The following is a 20946-nucleotide window of genomic DNA, read 5'->3' on the forward strand; positions in this document are numbered from 1 at the left end:
GTTTAAGACAAAGCACATTGCCTAGGAAAAAAAACCAGGTCAGAAAACATGATTTTTTCCTAGACTACAATTCCCCAGACCCCACAACCACATGGCCACTGGCAGGAGATTCCAGGAGTTGTAGTCCAAAAAAGCAACTTTTCTTAGCCTGGGAGGGAGGGAGCATGAACAAAACATGTGGGCACATACATATGAACCACTCCATTTTAAAATGCTAACTCTGCCATCCAAAGCAGGTCACCTGCCCAAGGACAAGGGCCATGCTAGGCTCCAGCCAGTCTTAACCACCCCCAACTTCTATGATCAGTTAAGAATCCAGCTACATTTCCAAGACTGTGACCCACACAACTTTTCATCTCTCAAACAAAGAAAACAAGGGCTACAATGAAAAAGTCTTCCTTTATGTTTCATGTCCCTTTCTACAAGTCTCTGTGCCCACCCATTCCAAGTGGAATCCCCACTTTGAGGAACTGTCACCTCCTCTCCCTCACAGCTCTCACCATCTTCATAAGGAGTGTATTCCACATGGTAGGTGCCATCTCCATTATCACGCACATAACTCTCCGTCAAATTTCCAGAGGGATTTGCCACTCTTGTTTTGATATGAGGGCCTCCAGCCTTAGTCAGGGCTCGCGCGTCCACATTGAACTCAGTGGTGGCTTCACGGAATACTCCTGCGGAGTAATAAAATATTATTGTTGTTGCTATATTTACTTATATAGTATCTTTCTCCCATAGGGACCCATAGGTCCAAAACACACTGCAGAAATAATCCAGTCTGAGACTGCTTTAACTGCCCTGGCTCAATACTAGGGAATCTTGGGAATTGTAGGACCAGAGCTCTCTGAGAGAAAAGGCTAAAGGTCTCACAAAACTACAGTTCCAAAAACTTCCTAGCACCAAGCCAGGGCAATAAAAGTGGTCTCAAACTGGATTATCTCTGCAGTGTGTTTTGGACCAAGGCGGTATGAGCTGCAAAGAGCTGCATGAAGCATACCACACAAAAGCACATCTCAGAAGAGGACATCCATTTCCCATTAATTCCAGAATTATATCTGCTGAATATGCTCAACATATTGGGTCAACCAATAGAGAGGAAATATGGTAAGCTAATATTGTATATGTGTATAGACGCTAGACTGGTTTACGCATAGAAATGGAAAAATATAGATACCAAATGTAGCAGAATGGTGTACAAAACTATTTGATATGTACAAAATGGGAGAGTTGATGACATGTTTATTAAACAAGACAACTAAACTCTTTGAAGAAAATTGGCAAACAGTTAGCAGACTATGGTTAAAATATACCTCAGTCAAGGGCTAAAACTATGCCCCGTAGAGATTAGAGAAATGGTGAGACTTCATCAGGATAAACTATTTTTGTTAAGAATAATACCATTCTTAACAATAAGCAAGTTTAGGAATCATGATTAAAAGAAGAACTAAATAATAAGGTAAAATAAATTAAGGAAATAGATTAGTAGTATCACCTCACAAACCTGAATTAAGGAAGACTTGTTTTACTATCTATGTAATGTGTTTGTATGGTTATATTAGTTAAATTTAAATTGTGTGTATGAGGAATGTTGTAATTTGTGTTTTGCTTTATTTATGGAAACCCAAATGATTTAAGCTCATGTACAACAGTCAGGCCCCTTATTCACTTGAAGGGCATCAGCCCTCATATGTTCACTACTCTCCATCTCAGCCTGCACACTTCAAGTCCTCTTATTGTGAGGTGCCAGGTTCATGCTTATAAGCTATCCTATGGTTTGGAATTTCTAGTCTTTATAGTTATAAAGACTATTTTAATGTATGAGGGCAACACCTGTTTTAAAAAATCTTAAAAGGTCAAAGGATTAAGATCTTCAGTGCTCCTTTCCTATGACTGGCAGAATCAGAATTATTCCCAGCAAGTCTCACACAGTTGGAAGGCATCTCAAAGGCTATCTAATCCAACTCCTTTCCAGAAAGCTGATCATCCAACCTCTCTGTAAACAAGTTTCAACAGAGCTTGGATGGATACCTGGCAAAAATAGTATTGCCAGGTTTTCAATACCGTCATAAGGGAAAGTCAAAATTCATGTCAGGCCTGACAGTCGGGTGGTAGCTATTAACAAATTTGTGTTCTCCTTGAATACCAACTGGAAGTACTAATTTTAATTCTTAGCCATGTATTTATCTGTAAAACACATTCATAAATTACACGATGAACTCATTTCTATCTTAATGCAGGACCCACATTCAAAATACGGGATTTTTTAGCATCTTGTTCAGTGTATATAAAAGGAAAAGCTTTTTAACCCTGAAAGAGGGGACATCCTTTACAAAATGGCACACCTGCCAGCTCTAAAAGAGACAAGCTATCCAACCTTCAAACAAGAGACATCTCTTATAAGAAGGCATACTTGGAAACCTTATTCAGGAATGAGTGAAAGGACTGCTCATAATACCTATGTTGCTTTACATCCTCACCTTTGCCTTCCACTCCAGGTCCATAGACTTTAACACCAGAGGTGTCCACAGCTGGTTCCACATTGAGCTTGCTGGGAAAGTTTGGTACAGGCTGGCCACCGTATTTGATTGTGATGGTGTAGACACCCGGACAGAGAGGGATGTATGTGATGGTGTATGTGCCATCCCCATTGTCCCGCACATGGACCTCAGCTTGCGTGCCGCTTTCTGAGATGATCTCAATGGTGAGCTCGGCGCTACCAGCACTGGAGCAATCTACACTGAATTCTCCAGCCTGTCCCACTGTGGCATGTTCCAATCCAGGGCCAGAACATTTTACCTTGGATGGGTCAAAGCCAGGCACGACCTGGGCCTTGAAAGGAGAGCCTGGCACATGGGTGTCAGCAAAGAGGATGTTGATATTGTACTCGCCAGGTTCCGTGGGCAAATAAGAGACTGAGCAAGTGCCATCTCCATTGTCCAGGCATTCAATTTTGGCTTCACAGGGGCCCTCCACAGTCAGGCCAAGACCACCATTTCCAGCTCCTTTGGTATCTATGGTAAAGGGGGCAGGAGCACCAGCCAAGCCACCCTTCAGGCCTGGACCATAGGCCTTCACCTAAGGATGAGGGAAAGGGAGGGGAGAAGAGAAACAAAAATAATCTCAGACACCCTTGATAACCATGGCCTATTAACTTAACTCCTTTAAAACTGAGTATGCTCTTCTGAAGGCAATGTTTCACCACTCCAAGATAGAGAAATCCTTTGTGAATGGTTAACTTGCCCTCATAAAACTGAAGTACAATATTGCGGAGGAAGACTGAAAACTCATTGAGGTTTGCAGATGTTCACCCACTTCCTAAACTTTCCACTACAGCAGCCACCACTCCCCCATTCCATAGACCAAAAACACATAGGAATGAGGAAGTTGTTCAATATTCTTCTCCAACCAGATATCCTCCAGATGTACTGCCCAACTGCCACCATCGCCAGCCATAATGTTTTAGAGAAACCCTTCTCCATCCCCAGCTATAAATGCTGAGGATGGAGGGACTTGTTCTCCAAAACACATAGAGGATATCAAGTTGGTAAATGGACAAGCATGCAAAGTCACCATGATGTCACAAGTTCACTCTGCCAGACTAGCTAGCATTTCTCTTCACAAAATGGGGGGGGGGGGGGAGAGGTATGCAAGTTTTTGGGGGGCTGAAGCAGTGCTCTGTCCAGGAAAGTGTATCTATGCACATTATGCGGCACATGGATACTGCAGGAAAACCATTCAGGCACACTCACTCCACACAGTGCAAGCAAAATTCCAAGTCAAATTATTTGAAAATCTAAGACTCTACTTTCCGCAAACTACCTGTTTCCTGCCTACTTCTCCTGTATGTCACATAGCAGGGAGGCCTAGCCAATGCATACCTAGAATATGGCTAGGGAACTTTGAAGTTGGGGCTCATGTCCCCTCAGGGAAATAATGTTATCATTGTATTGAACCCAGGCCACGTAGGTGCATATGCAAACTTGAACAGCCAACCATGGAGTACAGCAACCAGAGTGTCTTTCTGAATGACTGAGGGTTCAGTGATTCAGCCTTCAAGCTTGCACATTCATCTGCCAACCTCCATGTTAGGCTTCCCCATGTGTATGTGACTGTTGCATCTCACATAAGGGAATGCAGCCTTCAAATTAAAAAGTTCCCCACCAGTAGAGTAGTGGAGTTAGGACTCACAGGATCCTAAGGTCATTTCTTTTTGATTACCAGGGATGGGGATATCATCTGCCACCTCTTTTTGGATGCCTTGTTCCTTTGGAACTTTGCTGTTGTTTCTACGATAGCTGTAAGGGCTCAGCAATAACATATGGTTGGGAACTACCCTCTTGTCATTCAAAGTCTTTCACAGCACCCTGACCCTAAATGACTGAAAGCCTTTTAGCTCTATCAGAGACCTGCTGCTGGAAGAGATCAAAACTCTTACTGGTTTGTTGATTTAGATCAATCCAACCATTTGCATTTTTGAGCTGTTCTTCGTGGCCTTGCTATGAAGGCTGCCATGATGCAGACTGCCCTTTAGGATGCACCACTACACCACTGTACCCAGCTCTAACACTTCCTGAGCTTGGATTTCCCATCACAATAAATTAGAAAAGCCTACTTCCTAGAAGAGCTCTAGGGCACCAAGGGACTCACTCATAACCATGGTGAATACACGGAAAATGTAGAGCCTGATAAAATGCTCAAGGGGCATCTCCCGCCCCTAGACTAGCAGTTTGCTGGCTGGGCCTGAACATCATAGTACTGTCTAATTACTGGAGCAAGAGAAGTTATCAGGAGTGGCACTAGCTTCGATGTCAGTGAGACACTGAATCCAGTCTAGGTTTTGTCTGAATTTTAAAATTAATTGAACTCTCTCCCCAAAATACATGGGAACCACTAGCTGAATTAGTATCTAGTTAGAAAGAGATCATGGGCAGTGACTTTCTAGAAAGAAAGAAGAAAGGATACCAATCACCAATGGAACTCTGCATGTGCCTAGAAACACTACACTGAGAAGGTATATCCAGGATAGCCATGTAGCAAAGAACAATAACATTCAAAATCCACCAAACAGTGATACCTTTATTGGACCAACTAAAATGCACAGAATACATGATGTAAGCTTTCAAAGCCCCACTGGCTTCTTCATTAGGCAAAAGTGTTTAAAAATTATGAAAATGTTAGTCACATGTCTGCAGTTCATCAAGATGCTGTAGCTGTTCTCAGTTCAGGTGGAATGGGTACATTTCTTACATAGGAAATCTTTCCTAATGCAAAAGCATGGAGGCTTCTTTAGAAATTCAGTGGTCTCTGCCTAACAAAGGGGCTTGTAGCTTCACAAGGACAGAGGCAACATGGATCCCAAGAGACCTATCTTTCTGTGTTGCTAATGGAATTTAGAGTTTATTTCCTGAAGTAACCACATGGTCAGAAAGTGAAGGGCCCTGCCTGCCTGAATTCCCTCCAGTACCATCTGAACTGGGAACAGCTATATCGTCTTGACAAAACATAGATCTGTGACTAGCATTGTCACTATTTTTTTTTCTCCTGCAGAAGCCAGTGGAGCTTTGAAAGCTTGCAACATGTATGTTGTGAGTTTTGGTTGGCCCCATAAAGGTATCACTGTTTGTGGTTTTGGATGTTATTGTACTTTATACTGAGAAGGTGCATGCTCCAAGGCAACACCTGGGGTACTAGACCTTTGGAAGTAGGCAGGAGATGGCTACTACAGTTAAAAGTCTTGTACAATAAAATAAGAAGAAAAAGAAAAGAAAGAATTCAAACAAGATGGGGAAAAGAGGAAAGAAAAGAGCAAGACAGGGGGAAAAAGAAAGAAAAGAGCAAGGTGAACACAGAGAAGAAAATTCAAGATAGATTAAAACATTATATTAGATAGGTGTAATAACATTCTGATGTATGATACTGTGAATATAAGGATAACTAAGGGGGATGTAGAAAATCAAATAAATAAATTAAAAAAAAAGTCTTGTACAGGCAGCCTTCCATAGCCAGAGATTTTTATCCACAGATTCTCCATCCACAGCTTGAAAATATTCAAAAATATATAAATACCAAAAAGCAAACCTTGATTTTGCCATTTTATATGGGGTACACCATTTTAGCATCCATTGTATTTAATGGGAACTGAACATCCATTTGGTATCCATGGGGGGGGGGGGCGGTGTTCTGGAACCAAACCTCAGTGGATACCTAGGGCCCACTGTACCCTTCAAAGCCTCTCCATCAGAGCTATAAGTAAACAAGAAATCACAACCCACTTATTCTCTGACTGGGAACTCTTACCTTGGATGGGTTGGTGGGAGGAACAGCTTCTACAGGGAAGGGGCTGCCTGGAACGGGTACTCCATCATAGGTCACATCCACCTCATAGGGTCCTTCCTCCCGGGGGATGAACTTCACCACACTGTTGTCTGAGCTGAGGCCTGGTTCCACTTTACAGGGCACAGGCTTGTTGGCAGGGCCAGTGATCTTGGTAGCCACTTTGCCTTGGCCTCCAGCCCCCTTGGACTTGACTGTGAACTCCTGGTCTTTGCCCACTTCCACTTCTGCAAAAATGGGTTGGACATCAGCTCTCTCTCTGTATAGCTCTGTTCATGCCACAAACATCTCATTCTCCCCACATGGCCCACAGATCCCCATACCACCAAATCCCCTTTCCTTTACTGAGTACATTAAGAACGACCACAAAATCACCAAAGCTGCAGTAAACACTCTTATTCCTACTAGGTCACAGAGAGGAAACTTTTGAGCTTCATCTCCCAGAAGTCCCAGCCAGCATGACTAATGAGACTGGGGGGAGTTGTAGTCCAAAATTATTTGGAAGAACCAAAGTTTTCCCACTGCAGTTCTAGGTAGTGGTTTTCAGATTTGTGCCACCATATCCCAGGACCTGGAAAAGGTGATAATACTTTGGGGTTGGGATTAAGCCAAAGGGAGGGATACATTTTGGCATGACTTATGTTTCCTGAAAAACAAAAAGGTCTCTGGAGCACTTCCAGTTTTCTAGCCCTGGCATTCATCCAGGAAGGAAAGTGTTCTATTTGAGCAGCCGCTAAGAAGGCCTCTAAACAAGACTTGCCTTTTCTACATTTGTTTCCCGTCTCAGTTCTATCTTATGAAATTCAAAAACTATAGCTGGGGAGCGGGGGGAGTACAGTTGCAGATTTGACTTTTGCGGATTTGATTATTCATAGATTCTATTAATATGTTATCTCTAGGAATCTCTAGATCCTCCAGCATGGCTTTGCTGGAAGTTGACCACAGAGTGATTCTGGAGGACTTAAAGATGTATAGAGGTCCTCCAGTGCAATATATGGCCAATGCCCGCTACATGTTGACCACAGAGTTGCACTGGAGGATCTAGACATTCCTAGACAGGAGTTCTCTCAAATAAAAAAAATATAGTGGCTTTTTATTTGTGGTTTTCCCACTTTCATCACTAACCTAAACTAATATTGAATGACCACTATATTTCTTCTAACAGTGGCTTGTGAGATTGGTAAAATCTTCAATGTTCTTGTCAGGATATGAGCCATAACAATTTAAACCAATACAGATGGACACACAAGAATTTGTGTTCAATGTGAACTGTGCTGTCTGTTATGGCCACATAGCTGCAAGCAAATGATGTGACTCCAATCTGGCAGGAGGTGGGAGAGGAGAAGAAGATAAACTAATATTGAGCAAGAATTCAGTTATCACCACAAGGTTCTGAGATGTTGAGCATGTAGCTTCCAGCTAGAACTGCAATACTGTTCAGCTCCCTCTTCACAATTTGTAAGGTACTTGCTGACTCTGTTACAGCAGGCGCTTCCCTTCATTGATGAAAAGGAGGGGAGCTGGGGCAGTAAAAAGGCAGATCCACCACTACCACCACCATCATGACCCAGAACAAGTTCTAGAAGTGCATTCTCCATTTACTTTCCACAATTAGAAAAAGCAGAAATAAGCAATGCTATGCCAGATACATACTGTCTCCAAGTCCAGAGATCTTGATTTTGCTGAGATCCAGGGTGGGTGCCACTCCCACGTTGAACGGGCTTTTGGGGATGTGGTCTCCTCCATATGTTACATTCACACCAATGTTACCCTGTTAAGACAGAACCCAGTGGTGTATCAGCCATCATCCACAGCAGGCACCTTTTCTACCCAGGTCTCTGCCAGCTCCCCCCCCCCACCCCCCAAACGTGTTCTACTGTGCATTAACAGGACCCTTCACAGGAGCAAGTGGAGTGCAGAGAAGGGGCTGTGGGAACACCGCCCAGCTCTTCAGCACAGATCTGGGGCTAGGCCTCTCCTGTCCCTTTTGCTTTTATTAGCTGAACAGCAAGGAAATGAGAGGTTTAGTTTTCTCTTCCCCATAAGCCTAATGATGACACCACTCCCTTCCCCTTCTATTGAGCTTTTCCCTGAGAATAACAGGGATATAAAGGGGAAATGGCCATTGGAGAATGGGTGAAACACAGCAACACCAAATTGTTCCTCAACACTTCTGATAGAAGTGGCAAGGTACCTTGGGGTGGCAGAAGAGAGGTCTTCCCACCAAGGTTTTGCTTCCGTCTACCATCAGGCTTACTGGTATGCAGCCCCCTGCCACTTTCATGCAGAAGCAGGTCTGGGATTTCAAGATTTTCCTCACCTCTCATCTAGAGGTACAGTTTTCAGTGACAAATGATGTAATTCACAACCTCCCCTTTTCCTGCTCAGTGTGTCATGTTCATAACATGGACTGACTGAAAGCCTAGTTTTGCTAAAAATGGTAATGTGACTGCATCGGTTTCCCCTTTAACAGACTCTTCTGTTAAACTTACATTTTATATTTAGATTAGGATTAAGATCTTCAACAGTTATAGATTGTGTTCAGGCAATGACATGTTTTATGTTTGTTTTTTTGTCACTGTTTAGTTTGTAAGAAGGTTTTGAATAAAAAATAATGTAAAAACACCTCAAGACTTGAGGTAAGCAATCTCCAAGACACTCCTTTACAGAGGGAGAACCCCTGCTCTTCCAAAGTGCTCTGGAGGCAAGGAAAAGATACAAGATCAAGCTTATATGAAAGTGATGCACCACTCAACTCCTCTAAAGCTACCAAGAATCATGGGATCCCCTTAATCAAGGAGGGGGAGGAGGTCTAGGATCTAGTTTCCATTGCCTATTCCAGGCTTAAGGCCATTGCTGTCCACATCATGTTTCAAGTATGGCCAGACTCTTAAATCTACCTGTTTCTTCCCCATCTACTTACCTGCTGCACAGGGGTGTATTTGACTGTATAGGTGTTATCATGGTGATCAATTATTTCTGAATCTCTAACAGCCTCTCCCTTGGCTGGGCCAGTGAACTGGACATCCAGCTTGGCCTTGCCAGCTGCCTTGGTGTTGACGGTGAAATAGGTTGGTTTACCAATCTCTACTCCTGGGGAAGAAAGAGAAGGATGATCAAAATGTTTGCTGAAGCCCACAGACAGGGCTGGGCACCCAATGTTCTTGGATCACAATTACCATCATCCCCCATTACAGGACTTCCCCAGCTGTGAGTTTATGGCAAATACACTCCAGTAATGTTTAGAGGTCCATATGTTTCTCAGCCTGCCTCACAGGATGAGGCACCTTAATATGTTAACAACACACTGCTTGGCAGCAGCTCCACTACTCTTCTAATCATGTGGTTCAACAGAGGTTTTTCTAAGGCCTCTTTCATATTGCTTTTAACATCTTGCCAAGATTTAAGTTCTAACTACTGTTTGTTTGTTTTTTTAAAAAAGCAATGAAGTCAATTACTCATTTTAGAGGGCTTGTACTCTCTGTTCCCCACATTTTTTTCAGCTCCAACTATGGGAGTGGCAGCTTTCTACTTTCAAGGGATAGGTGATAGAGTAGGGTTAGAGATAAAACTAAAGCAGGTTACGGAAAGTAAATTACAGCAGATAATAAGATTAGAGACAAGACTACAGCCGCCATGGCATTCCCCAAGGAGACCTCTGATTCTCACCTTGGGTGAGAGGAACTGTGAGGATCATAGGGGCAGAAAACCTTCTGAAGTTTCCTTCCCACTTAATGGCATCCTGGGGAAGTCCCAGAGTATCATATATTGCCTATGAAATCCATCTATGGAGAAGGAGATGCAGAGTTCTTCAGAAACACTAAGGTAATGGGGGAAGGGAAATGCCTGTCAGTGAAAAAAGTCTCACTGCACTAAATTATGACCTTAGCACTAATAGCTTCCCACAAACTGGACCAGAGATGCTTCCTCTCTAATCCTGGGCCTTCAATGCATTCCCTGTTTGTGGAAAATAAGGAGGCATTTCAAGACATCCAGGCATTTCAAGAGCCAGGCAGAACCAATCTTTAGGCTCAGCCATATATCAACACACCACCTGAATGTGCCTGGCTTGGCTCCCCATCTGCCTGTGTTTCAGAAGGCAAGGGGGAACAGACTCCTCTTGGAGCTGAAGTGCCAGCTGTTGTTGTTTTTTTGACCAGGCAGCCAGCAACGTTAGGGGGGCAGGCAACACCCTTAATATCATACTGCGTGAAGGGGATCACTAAACTGGGAACCAAGTTTGCCATTCCAAACTGGTTCCCTAACCTGTTCTAAAAGCAATAAGTAAGGGGGCCACCCCCTCTGTAATTCAAACTCTCACTTTGAATATCAAGCTAAACAGAGGCAGATTGGAGTCACTTGTAGCAAAGCCAACCTTTCAAGATGGTAAACATCTTTTTAATGCACACACTTGAACTTCCTCTTCTGTACAGATTTCAAGGAGCCATTCCCCATCCTTGATCCTGCTTCAGTTTACCAGCCACACATCCACTTCCCAAGTCACACTGGTTTACCGTGTGTCCCAACTCACCACTTCTGTTGAGGCCAGGTCCCTCAGCCTTGACCTTGCTAGCATCATGTGAGGGATCCACTTTGATTCTGATGGGACTGGTGGGGGTAGCCTAGGGATTAAGAAAAAAAAGTAAGCAGAACTATATCTAGTTCTCACAGACATATACAAAATTTGGCACCCGCCATCTTGGAAAGAGGACTTACCTGGTCAGCAAAAAGCACCATGATGGTATAGCTGCCAGCACCACGGGGTGTGTACTTGACCGTGAAAGTGTCATTGTCATTCCGAATTATGTCAAAGTCAATGTCTGCCTCGGCTGGGCCCACAACACCTGGTGCACACTTGATCCCAATACTCACATCACCTTTAAGAAAGGACAAAGCTCAACAGCAGGAGGAAGGAGGAGGGCTATTGGTTTAAGAGCAGCAACAGGATATTTTATCACAGCCCGCCTTCAAAGTATGCTGTGGATCCCCAGTCTTTTTAAGGGAAAGTTAATTCTCAGTGTGCTGCAGCTTGTGCTACAGGTTCTGTTTCTTTTTCCCAGTGGGAAAGCATTTGTGTCCTTCTTGCACACAGACATTTGCACATATATTCTGCCTCACTCTATATAGAGTATCCCATCTAAGAGCTTGGAAAATATATTTTTAAATATTAACTTCCAGACATCTTCCAAATAGCATGGAGAGTCCAAATAAAGAGAGGATTTTGTAGAGCAAGGAAGTCACCACAGATTGGGGGTGGTGGTTCTCCAGATGTTTTGGCCTACACTTCCCACCAGCTCCACTCAATACAATGACAAGGGGATGATGGGAGTTATAGTACAGCCAGCCCTCTGTATGTGCATATTCAACCACTCATGGTTTGAAAATATTCATTGTATTTAATGGGACTTGAGCATGCACAGATTTTGGAATCCACAAGAGGTCTAGGAACCAAACCACAGTCGATACCAAGGGCCCACTGTACAAGAACATCTGGAGGAGCACACAATCCTGACTGCTGCTATAAATAAACTACAGCTCTAGATCTATAGTGGAGTGCTTGGAGAAATTCTTAGTGTTGATACTATAGTTTTGGTTGGTGACCACATCCCCCACTTGCCATGAAGTTTCATTTCTTTTGGTAAAAGTATGACAAGAGAGCCCCATTTCCACACTCTAGCTTGAAGAAGGTAGAGGGACAGGATTTCATTCCCTGGAGTTGTCCTGGCTTTGGAGAGTTTTAGATATACATACACCCCCCACTCTCCAAGCTAGAGAAGAAGTGTTTAAGCAATAGGTGGAGGACAGAGGTCTCCATCTGGGAAGTGGCACTGTAAGACCCTCTTTCCTCCCAGCAGTTATTTGGAATGGATATTTGTACTTATAAAACCAGAGTTTTGGCTACAGTCCTACATCACTGGAGTGCCAAGCAGATAGGCACCTGGTCTACTTTCATGTTCAGAAGCATAAAGCCACATAAATTCTTTAGATGTTGTGAGAAGACAATCACCATCATCCTCGGTGACTGGCCAGGCTAACTGGGACTGACAGAACATTTAGACACAACTATACATTTCCTGCCCTTACCCCATGGTTGAGGGTGGTCTGAGTTCAAGTGAATGGTGTGTGTACAAACATTTCTCATTCTGCTGCTTGTATTCTTCCTCATCTCCCACCCCCTGCATTGTGAAACATGCAGCCCTAGGGCTCCAAAGCTCTGGTTGGACAACCTTCTAAATACAAACCAGCCTATGATCAACAGCCATTAGGATACAAAATTGATCAGTACTGAAGGTGTGTGGGACTCCTCCAAACAGCAGAACCAGAAAGAGCTTCATCTATTGTTTATATAGCGCAAGAGACTAGAGAATAAGCAGTCTTTTCCTGCCCGGATCTTCAATCTAATTATTTCCAGGGCAGTCTCCTTCAGCTTCCTGCCCAGTTGTTACTGCAGCTAGACTGGAGACCAAGGCATGTGTATCACAGCATCCCAGCATCAAAACACACCAATGTGTATTAAGGCACACATCATTCCCCCCGCCTCACACTGCCCTTTATGGAGCTGAAATATAATGATTCTGAACACCACAGGATTCATGTTAGCTTTCATGTCTAGAACTAATGTTACACAATATGGAGCCATCTGAAAAGATAAAAGCTTTAATAAAGCAAGAATCAGAAACCACATGAACTTTAGTATTTCTATCAGAATGAGGAGACTTTGTCCTTCTAGGACACTCTCACCAGCCCCAACCTATGTATGACCGAAAGTAAAGGGCAGTGGGAACGGTAGGCCTGAAATTTGGATGACCCAAGTGGGCTCACTTAGATGTATGCCGCCTCTAACCTAGTCCATTGGGGCAGAGCCTCCTGCCACTTCCCCAGTAGCATCCAGGATCTTCCTTCATATCAGGCACTCCCAATAAATTTACCTGACTTCCTTCAGCTCTGCTTCCAACTTGACAGTAGCAGAGGAGCCAGGCAACAGCAACCAGTCTATCTGAGCTTATTTATTTATTTCATTTGTATGCTGCCTTTTCCCCAGAGTGGGACCCTGGGTGGCTCCCAAAGAAAACAACAACTAGGACGCAGTAACATTTTAAAAACAATTAAAAATTACCACATTAAAGGGTATAAAATCTTTAAAAAGACATACCAAAGTTTTTTTTAAAAAAACAAACACACATTCCAATAAGCAGCCTCCCTGCTTACACATTAAAAGCCTGCTTAAACAAATAGGTCTTTGCCTGCAGGCAACATGAGAGCAGGGAAGGAACCAGCCTAACCTCCCACAGAAGGAAATTCCAGAGGGTGGGAGCAGCCACTGAGAAAGGCTCACCAAGCAGGCCTGTGATGGTGATAGACTGCGAGAAAGCCCTCCCGTATAGATTTTAAAACCCTGCCAGGTTTGTATGGGGAGCTGCAATTTCTCCCCATCCCATGAACCAGCACTGCATTCAGGTTGTTTAAAGGGGAGTGGGAGAAGCAAAGGAACTGGGGTGGCTTGTAGACCTCTGTTGCAGCAATGCAACATGCAGCTTTCCAAGATAAAGCATTCATGTCTAAAAATATTGGTAGACAATATGGAGCTATGAAAACCCTTCTAGGCTCACCTTGCCCAGCTTCTGTGCAGTCGACTGTGAAGTAGGTTGGCTCGTGAGCCTTCAAGCCAGTCTTGGCCACACCAGGGCCATAAACTTTCACTTTGTTGGGGTGAGTGCCAGCGCCAACATTCACCTAGGAGGCATGTATAAAAACAGTTATTGTTGTCTCTTAAATTGGCTGGATTGACAGAGGAGGGCTATGGAGTGGGGTGGACAGGCTCCACAACTGAAACACATAGCTGTCACAAAGTTGTGGCATTTCTTGCTGGGATATTAGAGAAACCCTTGCTGATTCATCCCTAGGGCTCTTTCCCTAATGTTTTTAAAAAGGAGTTTAAGTAAAGTTCCATTGCTGTTGTTATAGATGAGTGTGCTAAACCTTCAAGACTGAGAAAAGATAACCCAGCCTTAGGACAGAGGGTCTTACAGTATCTTTAGAGACTACACACACACACACACACACACACACACACACACACAATTAGGCTACATATTTAAATCGACTAGAGTAAGGGAGATTAGAGCAGGAATTATGTGGCCTTCAAATACCTTTTTTAACGCCTGCCAGGGTCTTTCTGGACCATATGTCAAAAACATTTGTTGGCCAAAATGGGAGAACATGGAAGCCTCCAGGAGCAGCTATTGGCCAAAGTCAAGTTGCTAGTTCTAACTAAAGTAGACCAACTGAATCAGTTGCTGAATAGTAAGCCAACACTTACGTCTTGTTGATTTAATGGACCTACTCTATTTGGGATTAGTAACTGGATTTAGTGCTCTACCACAAAGCATATGGCTATGTTTTAGTGTGTGCAAGTGCCAATGTTGGCATTTTTTAATCCGTAAGTGAATTCTGGCTTTGGAGAGGGTGAAAACCCTAAACCAAGAGGGCTCAAGGGAGTGGAATGAATCCCAAGACCTCAGTAACTTGATCACCACTAGGCCAGAAGGCAAAACTGCAGGCAGGGCAGTCTGGGGACAATAAGACAGAAAAGAGAATTTCAGAATGGTATTGGCATGGAATCTATCAGGAACAGGAATGTCACAAGTTTACAGCATATTCTAAGGGTATATGATGCAGCCAATCTGTTGAAGCTAAGGAGGGCTGGGTCTGGATGAGATGCCATGAAGAAACCCTTGCAAGATGCCACTTTGACTTTCATGACAGAAAAAAGGTGGGCATCACAAGAGCAGCAGGATCAATTTATTTGCAGTGGAAAGACACTCTGGGTCATATAGGGAAAACATATTTTCACCATAAGCTGGAACCACCTGCTAATGCAAGGGAAAGCAAAGTGCAACCTTCCATATTTTGTTGGACTGCAGCTCCCATCAATTCTAGTCAGCACTCCAACAATGCCTGGAAGGCCTTATGCTAAGGGGAATACGCATCTCAGCCCAAATCTCTTTCAGTCCAGACTAGAGTAGACCCACTGAATCCATTACATTTACCTCCAAGTTGGCTCACCAATCAACAATTGATTGAATGGGTCGAACTGAGTTGGGACTAACTCATAGGATGCCAGCCCTTGATTCTGATCCCTTTGTAAAATTTTTATTCTCTAGGAGTGAAGATAATGGAGTCCCATACTCTGCCCACCTCCACTGATGCAAGAGAGACAAAACTGACCCTGTAAGGACTGTTGGGAATGTTGACTCCTCCCCAGGATACCATGGCTGTGTGCTTCACAGGCTTCTTGGGCAAGTAGGAGCAGCTGTAGGTGCCGTTGCCATTGTCCTTCACAGACACATCCACAGGAGATCCATCAGAATCCTGAGATGGAGGAAATTGGAAATGAGTTTCTGACATGTTATCCTAGAAGTTCTTTGTCACATCCCCTCCTACCCCTCTCCAACCACTCTCCACAACATCTTTTCCCACCTGCTTTCTCCCTTCACCCAACTGGGACCTCTACAACCCTCATAATCTCCAGCATAGCTGCCATGCTTACTAGGTTCCTGGATGTTGTAGTCATACATATCTGGAGAACCTCAAGTCGAGGAAGCCCTATTTGGACTTTGCCAGTGCAAATGAGCCTCACCTGTACTTGCACTTTGAGAGGTGCCTTTCCACCATTCTTAGCATCCACTGTAAATTCTGCAGGTTTGTTGACTGCAACGCCAGTCTTCTCTAGTCCTGGGCCATGGGCTTTTACCTGGAAATGGATAAAAGAAGATGTGAGATAAAGCAGCTTCCACCATAGTGTGAGAGTCCCACACTGGCCTTTGTAAAGCATGTAAGGGCAGTCAGAAGTGACAGTCAAAACACTGCTACTCTAAACAACCTGGTAGCCAAAGGAAGTGCACATTAACTCTCACAGGCAGAGGAGACACCTTTGGCTGCAGTCTTAACATTTGCGTATTACAACATTCAAGGTGTTATGGTGTAAAGATTTATCAGCAGACACACAAGCTCATAGCATAGTTTGTGGGTGGTTGCTCTTGTTTTGAGCTAGTTGTGCCCTATTGTTATTAATGGAGAACACAAATGGGAGTAAGTAGACATGAAATCAGAATTAAAACAGGGCAGCCCACAGGACTGTGGCAGCCTGTATTAGAACTTTGCTTAGCATTGGCAATCTCATCCAGAACCTCTAGTGAACTTTCCCTTCACGCCTCCAAATTCTTCTACTGCAGGACACCATGTAGACCTTCACATGTTGAACTGCAATTCCCATCAGCCCAAGCCAGTACAGCCAGTGGAGAGGAATGCTGGGAATTGCAGTCCGACCACATCCAGAAGACCACATGAATCCCATCCCTGTTCTACAACTGCTAGAACCAGGACTCAGTTTTCCAAGGAAGCAAATGTTCATCAGATAAGAGCAGTTAATTTAACCCAGGGGTGGGAATCATGCAGCTCACCAGATGTTGTTGGATTGTAACTTCCAGCAGCCCTAGTCAGGATAACAAATGCTGAGGCACATTGGGAGCTGCAGTCCAACACTACAATGCGCCACATGATTCCCACTCTGGATTTAAATGCTGCATACAGACACAGCCTTGAAAAGGCAATCTAGAAGACATGGCTGCAGTACCCATTCTCCATCCACCAATGAGCCTCACAGTTACTACCTTCTCAAGTTCTGCTCTCCACTCCAGAAGTATGTCTATCCATGCTGGTACACACAAAGTCCAGGGTGTGGCACAAAGGAAAACCCTACTTACCTTCTCAGGGTGGAAGTCCTTGGGAGCAGCTTTGATTTCTGCCATAAAGGGACTGAGCTTGATGTCTTCATTGTTACAGAGCACATGGACTGCATACTCGCCAGGTTCCTGGGGCCAGTAGCGCACATCACACGAGCCGTCACCCTTATCGTCACACTCTATCTTTGCCTGCGAAGGGCCCTCTACCGAGAAACCTGTAGGGCATAGTTGTCAAGAGTATGGAGATACATGATCAGAACTGGGCCAGGGGTGGGTGCACTGACTTGGAGACATGTCCACTCAGCCTCTGGATGTGGGATACTAGGCAAAATTTTAGTTTATTCATCTACATTCTACTTTTCAACCACAAAACGGGCACTTGTGGGAGCTGATGAAAATTTAAACAAAACTAATACAAACAAACAAGAGCATTCGGTATTTTCAGTCCCTCTTCAACAACAGCCCAGCTTGGATGCCAAAGGCCTGTTAGAACAAAAAATAATATTTTTGCCTGCAAGTAGAAAGACAAGAGAGGGATACCTTCCTCCATAAGGACTCCCAAAGTCTGAGTGGCTACCAAGAAACTACCTCACAAACACTCAAATCATGGCAGGAGGAGCAAGAGAAAGTCTTCCCATGAAAATATCAAAACTGTGGTAAGCTCCCCTTGGGAGAAAGATCTGCTCTTGTATAGCAGTTTATAGGCCATCATCAGCACTTTGAATTGTACCCAGGAAGAAACTGGTAGTCACTTATAAGAAGGCAGCTACATGTTCCTTGCAATCCACCCCAGATTCAACACTCTGGACCAACTGAACTTCTCAAACATTTTTCGAAGGCAAATCCATGTGTGAAAGAAATTTAAATAGGATGTACCGAAGGTATACATCACCAGGGCCAGATCCATTATCCACAGAAATATCTGTAGTTGGAACACTAATCCAATCCTGGTATTTCAAAAAAACTAGGTAGCCAATCAGGGTTGAATCTAGATATATACCCATATTGCAAATCTGAGTCTCTAAATGGTATGTGAAAGCAGGGTGAGGCCCTACTGCCTGATTAGTTCTTTTTCATTGGACCAGAATAACTGTCCTGTCTGGATCAAGCTTCAGTGTTTTTTCCTGCATGGTATGAAAAATCAAGACGCCTGCACCCATGAACCCTGTACCACATCAGGTTATCGTCTGGCTCTCCAAGTTACCTAGTGTGCCAACATCATCTCCGATAGCCTCCACCACGAAATCAGCTGACTTGCCAACGACACCTCCTTCCAAGCCAGGTCCCCAAGCTCTCACCTTCTGGTTTGTGCATTCTGTTCCCACTTTCACCTCAAATGGGCTAGTGGTGAAAAAATAATGCTTATGTTTAGTCTCAGGCATAAAAACTTCAGAGCAGTCCAGTTCTGCACTATAACAAGCTTTTCTTCATGAATTTTAGTTGTGTACATTCGTAAATTACAATTTGGTTAGGACCCTGTTTTGTTATAAACTTGCTCTGGCCAGAGAGAAGCAACCTGATGCTATCCTGAAGTTTTATACTGTGACTCCCACAATTGCTGAAAATAGTCAAATGGAAAACATGCAGGGGTAGCTGTGTTGGCCATTTATTAAATTCAAACAAAAACCCACCAAACAGTGATACCTTTATTGGCCAACCGAAATGCACAATATACTTGTTGCAAGCTTTGGAACTCCACTGGCTTCTTCATCAGGAAAAAGATTACATACCAAACTGGAGAAAAATTTGAGATGTTAGTAAGATACCTGCATTTTGTTGTTTCTGTCCTTAGTTAAGATGGTATTGGGAGCATATCTTTAGCTGGGTTGGCCCCTCTTCTGGCCAGGCAGCATTTGGACAAAGCCCAGGAAATTTAAAATCCATTTGCATATCAACAAAGGACTGCAAAGGGGAGTCCTTGTTGGTATGAAAAAGGACTTTAAATTTCCTGGATTTTGCCCAATTATTGCATGGCCAGAGGAAGAGGGGCCAGCCTGCTAAAGATACCCTCCCCATACCATCTTAAGTAAGGACAGAAACAACACAATGCAGGCATCTTACTAATATCTCTAATTTTTTCCCTGTTTGGTATGTAATATCTTTCCTAATAAAGAAACCAATGGAGCTTTGAAAGCTTACAAGTATATTGTGCATTTCGGTTGGGCAATAAAGCTATCACTGTTGGGTGGATAGCCAAGTGGAGTGAGGGTTGTATAGAAAAGTTGTAATCCCTGAAGTAACAAATCCACCAGGTTGCTTATCCCTGGCTAAGGCCTTCACACAGCACCTCACGAAAACTGTTGACATTACAACCCATAAGGGAACTGAGATATAAAATATAGTTAATTAAAATGAAATGAACATTCTGTAACCAAGACCATCACTTTGAATGCTAGAGCATTCAAATAAAGGAGAATCGGAAGGGATCCAAAGCATCCACATAGACTATATATTACCATAATAATAATACTAATACTAATAATAATAATAATAGGATTTGACCCAAAGCATGTGCTCTTCCCTACCTCTTTCATAGTAGAGGACCCCTCCAATCATGCCTTCCCTCAACATTGCCCCCTACTAATATCACCTCTGTCTCACCTGCGGGGGATGTGCTGCCCGCCCCAAGTAATTGTGACTGTGTAGTTGCCAGGCACAGTGGGGTAGTACTCAAAGCCATACACGCCATCACCCAAGTCCTTCTGCTTGACACGTTCCTCCAGTCCTTCTGTGGAGAGAGAAAGAGTAGGAGAACAGATGAGCAGGGCCAATCCACATAGAATGACCAAATTGGTGCCTACTGCACCTAATTCTGGGTATTACTGGAATGGCAGCAAACTGCTATTTCATTTATAATTGTATTTTTCCTGCTAGGAAAAGAGAGGTGCTTGTATTCTATCTCTGGCAGCAAAGTAACTCAGTTAGCGTTGGACAAAATATATTTTGAGTCAGAGAGGTGGGGCAACATTTGATGCTTTGCTCCAAACAGCAAAATCTGTTGGGCCCAGGCTGCCTTGCAAACAGAAGTACTCCGGGCCCTTGGTATATGTTTTGGTTCTAGGATTCACCATGAATAACAAAATCCATAGATGCTCAAGTCCCATTATATAAAATGGCATAGTAAAATGGTGTCCCTTATATAAAATAGACAAATCAAGGTTTGCTTTTTGACATTTATATTTATATTTTGAATATTTTCAAGCCATGGATGGTTGAATGTGTGGATATAGGAGGGTGACTGTAGTAAAAACCACACACAAAGGGAAAAAAACAATAATCCTACAATCCTGCTAACAAACGGCCTCATATTTCTCATGTTCAAGTGAAACAAGGCGTAACGTATCCCTAAAAAGCCACGTGTTTCTCTTCCATCTTGTGAACAATACTGTGCAGCCATGTTGGAAAAAATCCAATATGGCAGGCCTTTGGTGAAGGAACCTCTTCTGTTTCCAGTGTAGCAGTCAGATTCAACCACCAGTTCAGTCAGCATCTGTTAATGGACTGGGACTGCCTGCTTGTTCAATGTGCTTAGGCAGCAAAATGCCCCATACCAGTCCTGTTTGGCAAAGAGGCTGGACCAAGGGACATAACCCCAATCTCCCCTTCAACACCCAGAAGGTATTTTGCCTGAACATGTCTATTGTGTTTGCGCAAGGACTGCAGCCTGTTACTTGCACCTCAGCCCTATGAAGGAGTGTTTCCTATTTCAAGAATTCCGGATATCATAACATTCTTCTCCCCCAGCTGCCAAGGGTAACATAGTCTGCATTTGGGATCTTCATAGGACGGCACCTCAAGGGGATAAAATGCTGCCACATTCTCAAGATGGTTATCTTCCAAATGGGAGCAATCAGCAGGCTTCTTAAGT

At 43.6% G+C, this 20946-nt stretch overlaps 1 protein-coding gene across 4 annotated transcripts in view; it reads right to left on the bottom strand.

Moving 5' to 3' along the window:
- Positions 1–20946, bottom strand: part of LOC149322987 (filamin-A) — a 108885-nt gene that overhangs the window by 40265 nt on the left and 47674 nt on the right. For all 4 annotated transcript variants that reach the window (XM_089485803.1, XM_089485801.1, XM_089485802.1 and 1 more), the window contains exons 12-24: positions 19680–19806; positions 18283–18419; positions 17100–17293; positions 15974–16087; positions 15562–15705; positions 13944–14067; positions 11050–11210; positions 10865–10955; positions 9257–9426; positions 7987–8104; positions 6298–6560; positions 2478–3075; positions 501–674 (exon numbers count right to left, since the gene is read on the bottom strand). In XM_089485803.1, the coding sequence (XP_089341929.1) occupies positions 501–674; positions 2478–3075; positions 6298–6560; positions 7987–8104; positions 9257–9426; positions 10865–10955; positions 11050–11210; positions 13944–14067; positions 15562–15705; positions 15974–16087; positions 17100–17293; positions 18283–18419; positions 19680–19806 (2415 nt within the window). The remainder of the gene's footprint in view (positions 1–500; positions 675–2477; positions 3076–6297; positions 6561–7986; positions 8105–9256; positions 9427–10864; positions 10956–11049; positions 11211–13943; positions 14068–15561; positions 15706–15973; positions 16088–17099; positions 17294–18282; positions 18420–19679; positions 19807–20946) is intronic.

The sequence above is a fragment of the Sceloporus occidentalis genome, unplaced genomic scaffold (genome assembly GCF_023333645.1).
Source record: "Sceloporus occidentalis isolate IW3139 unplaced genomic scaffold, rSceOcc1.0.p SCAF_1, whole genome shotgun sequence".
Classification (NCBI taxonomy): Eukaryota; Metazoa; Chordata; class Lepidosauria; order Squamata; family Phrynosomatidae; genus Sceloporus; species Sceloporus occidentalis.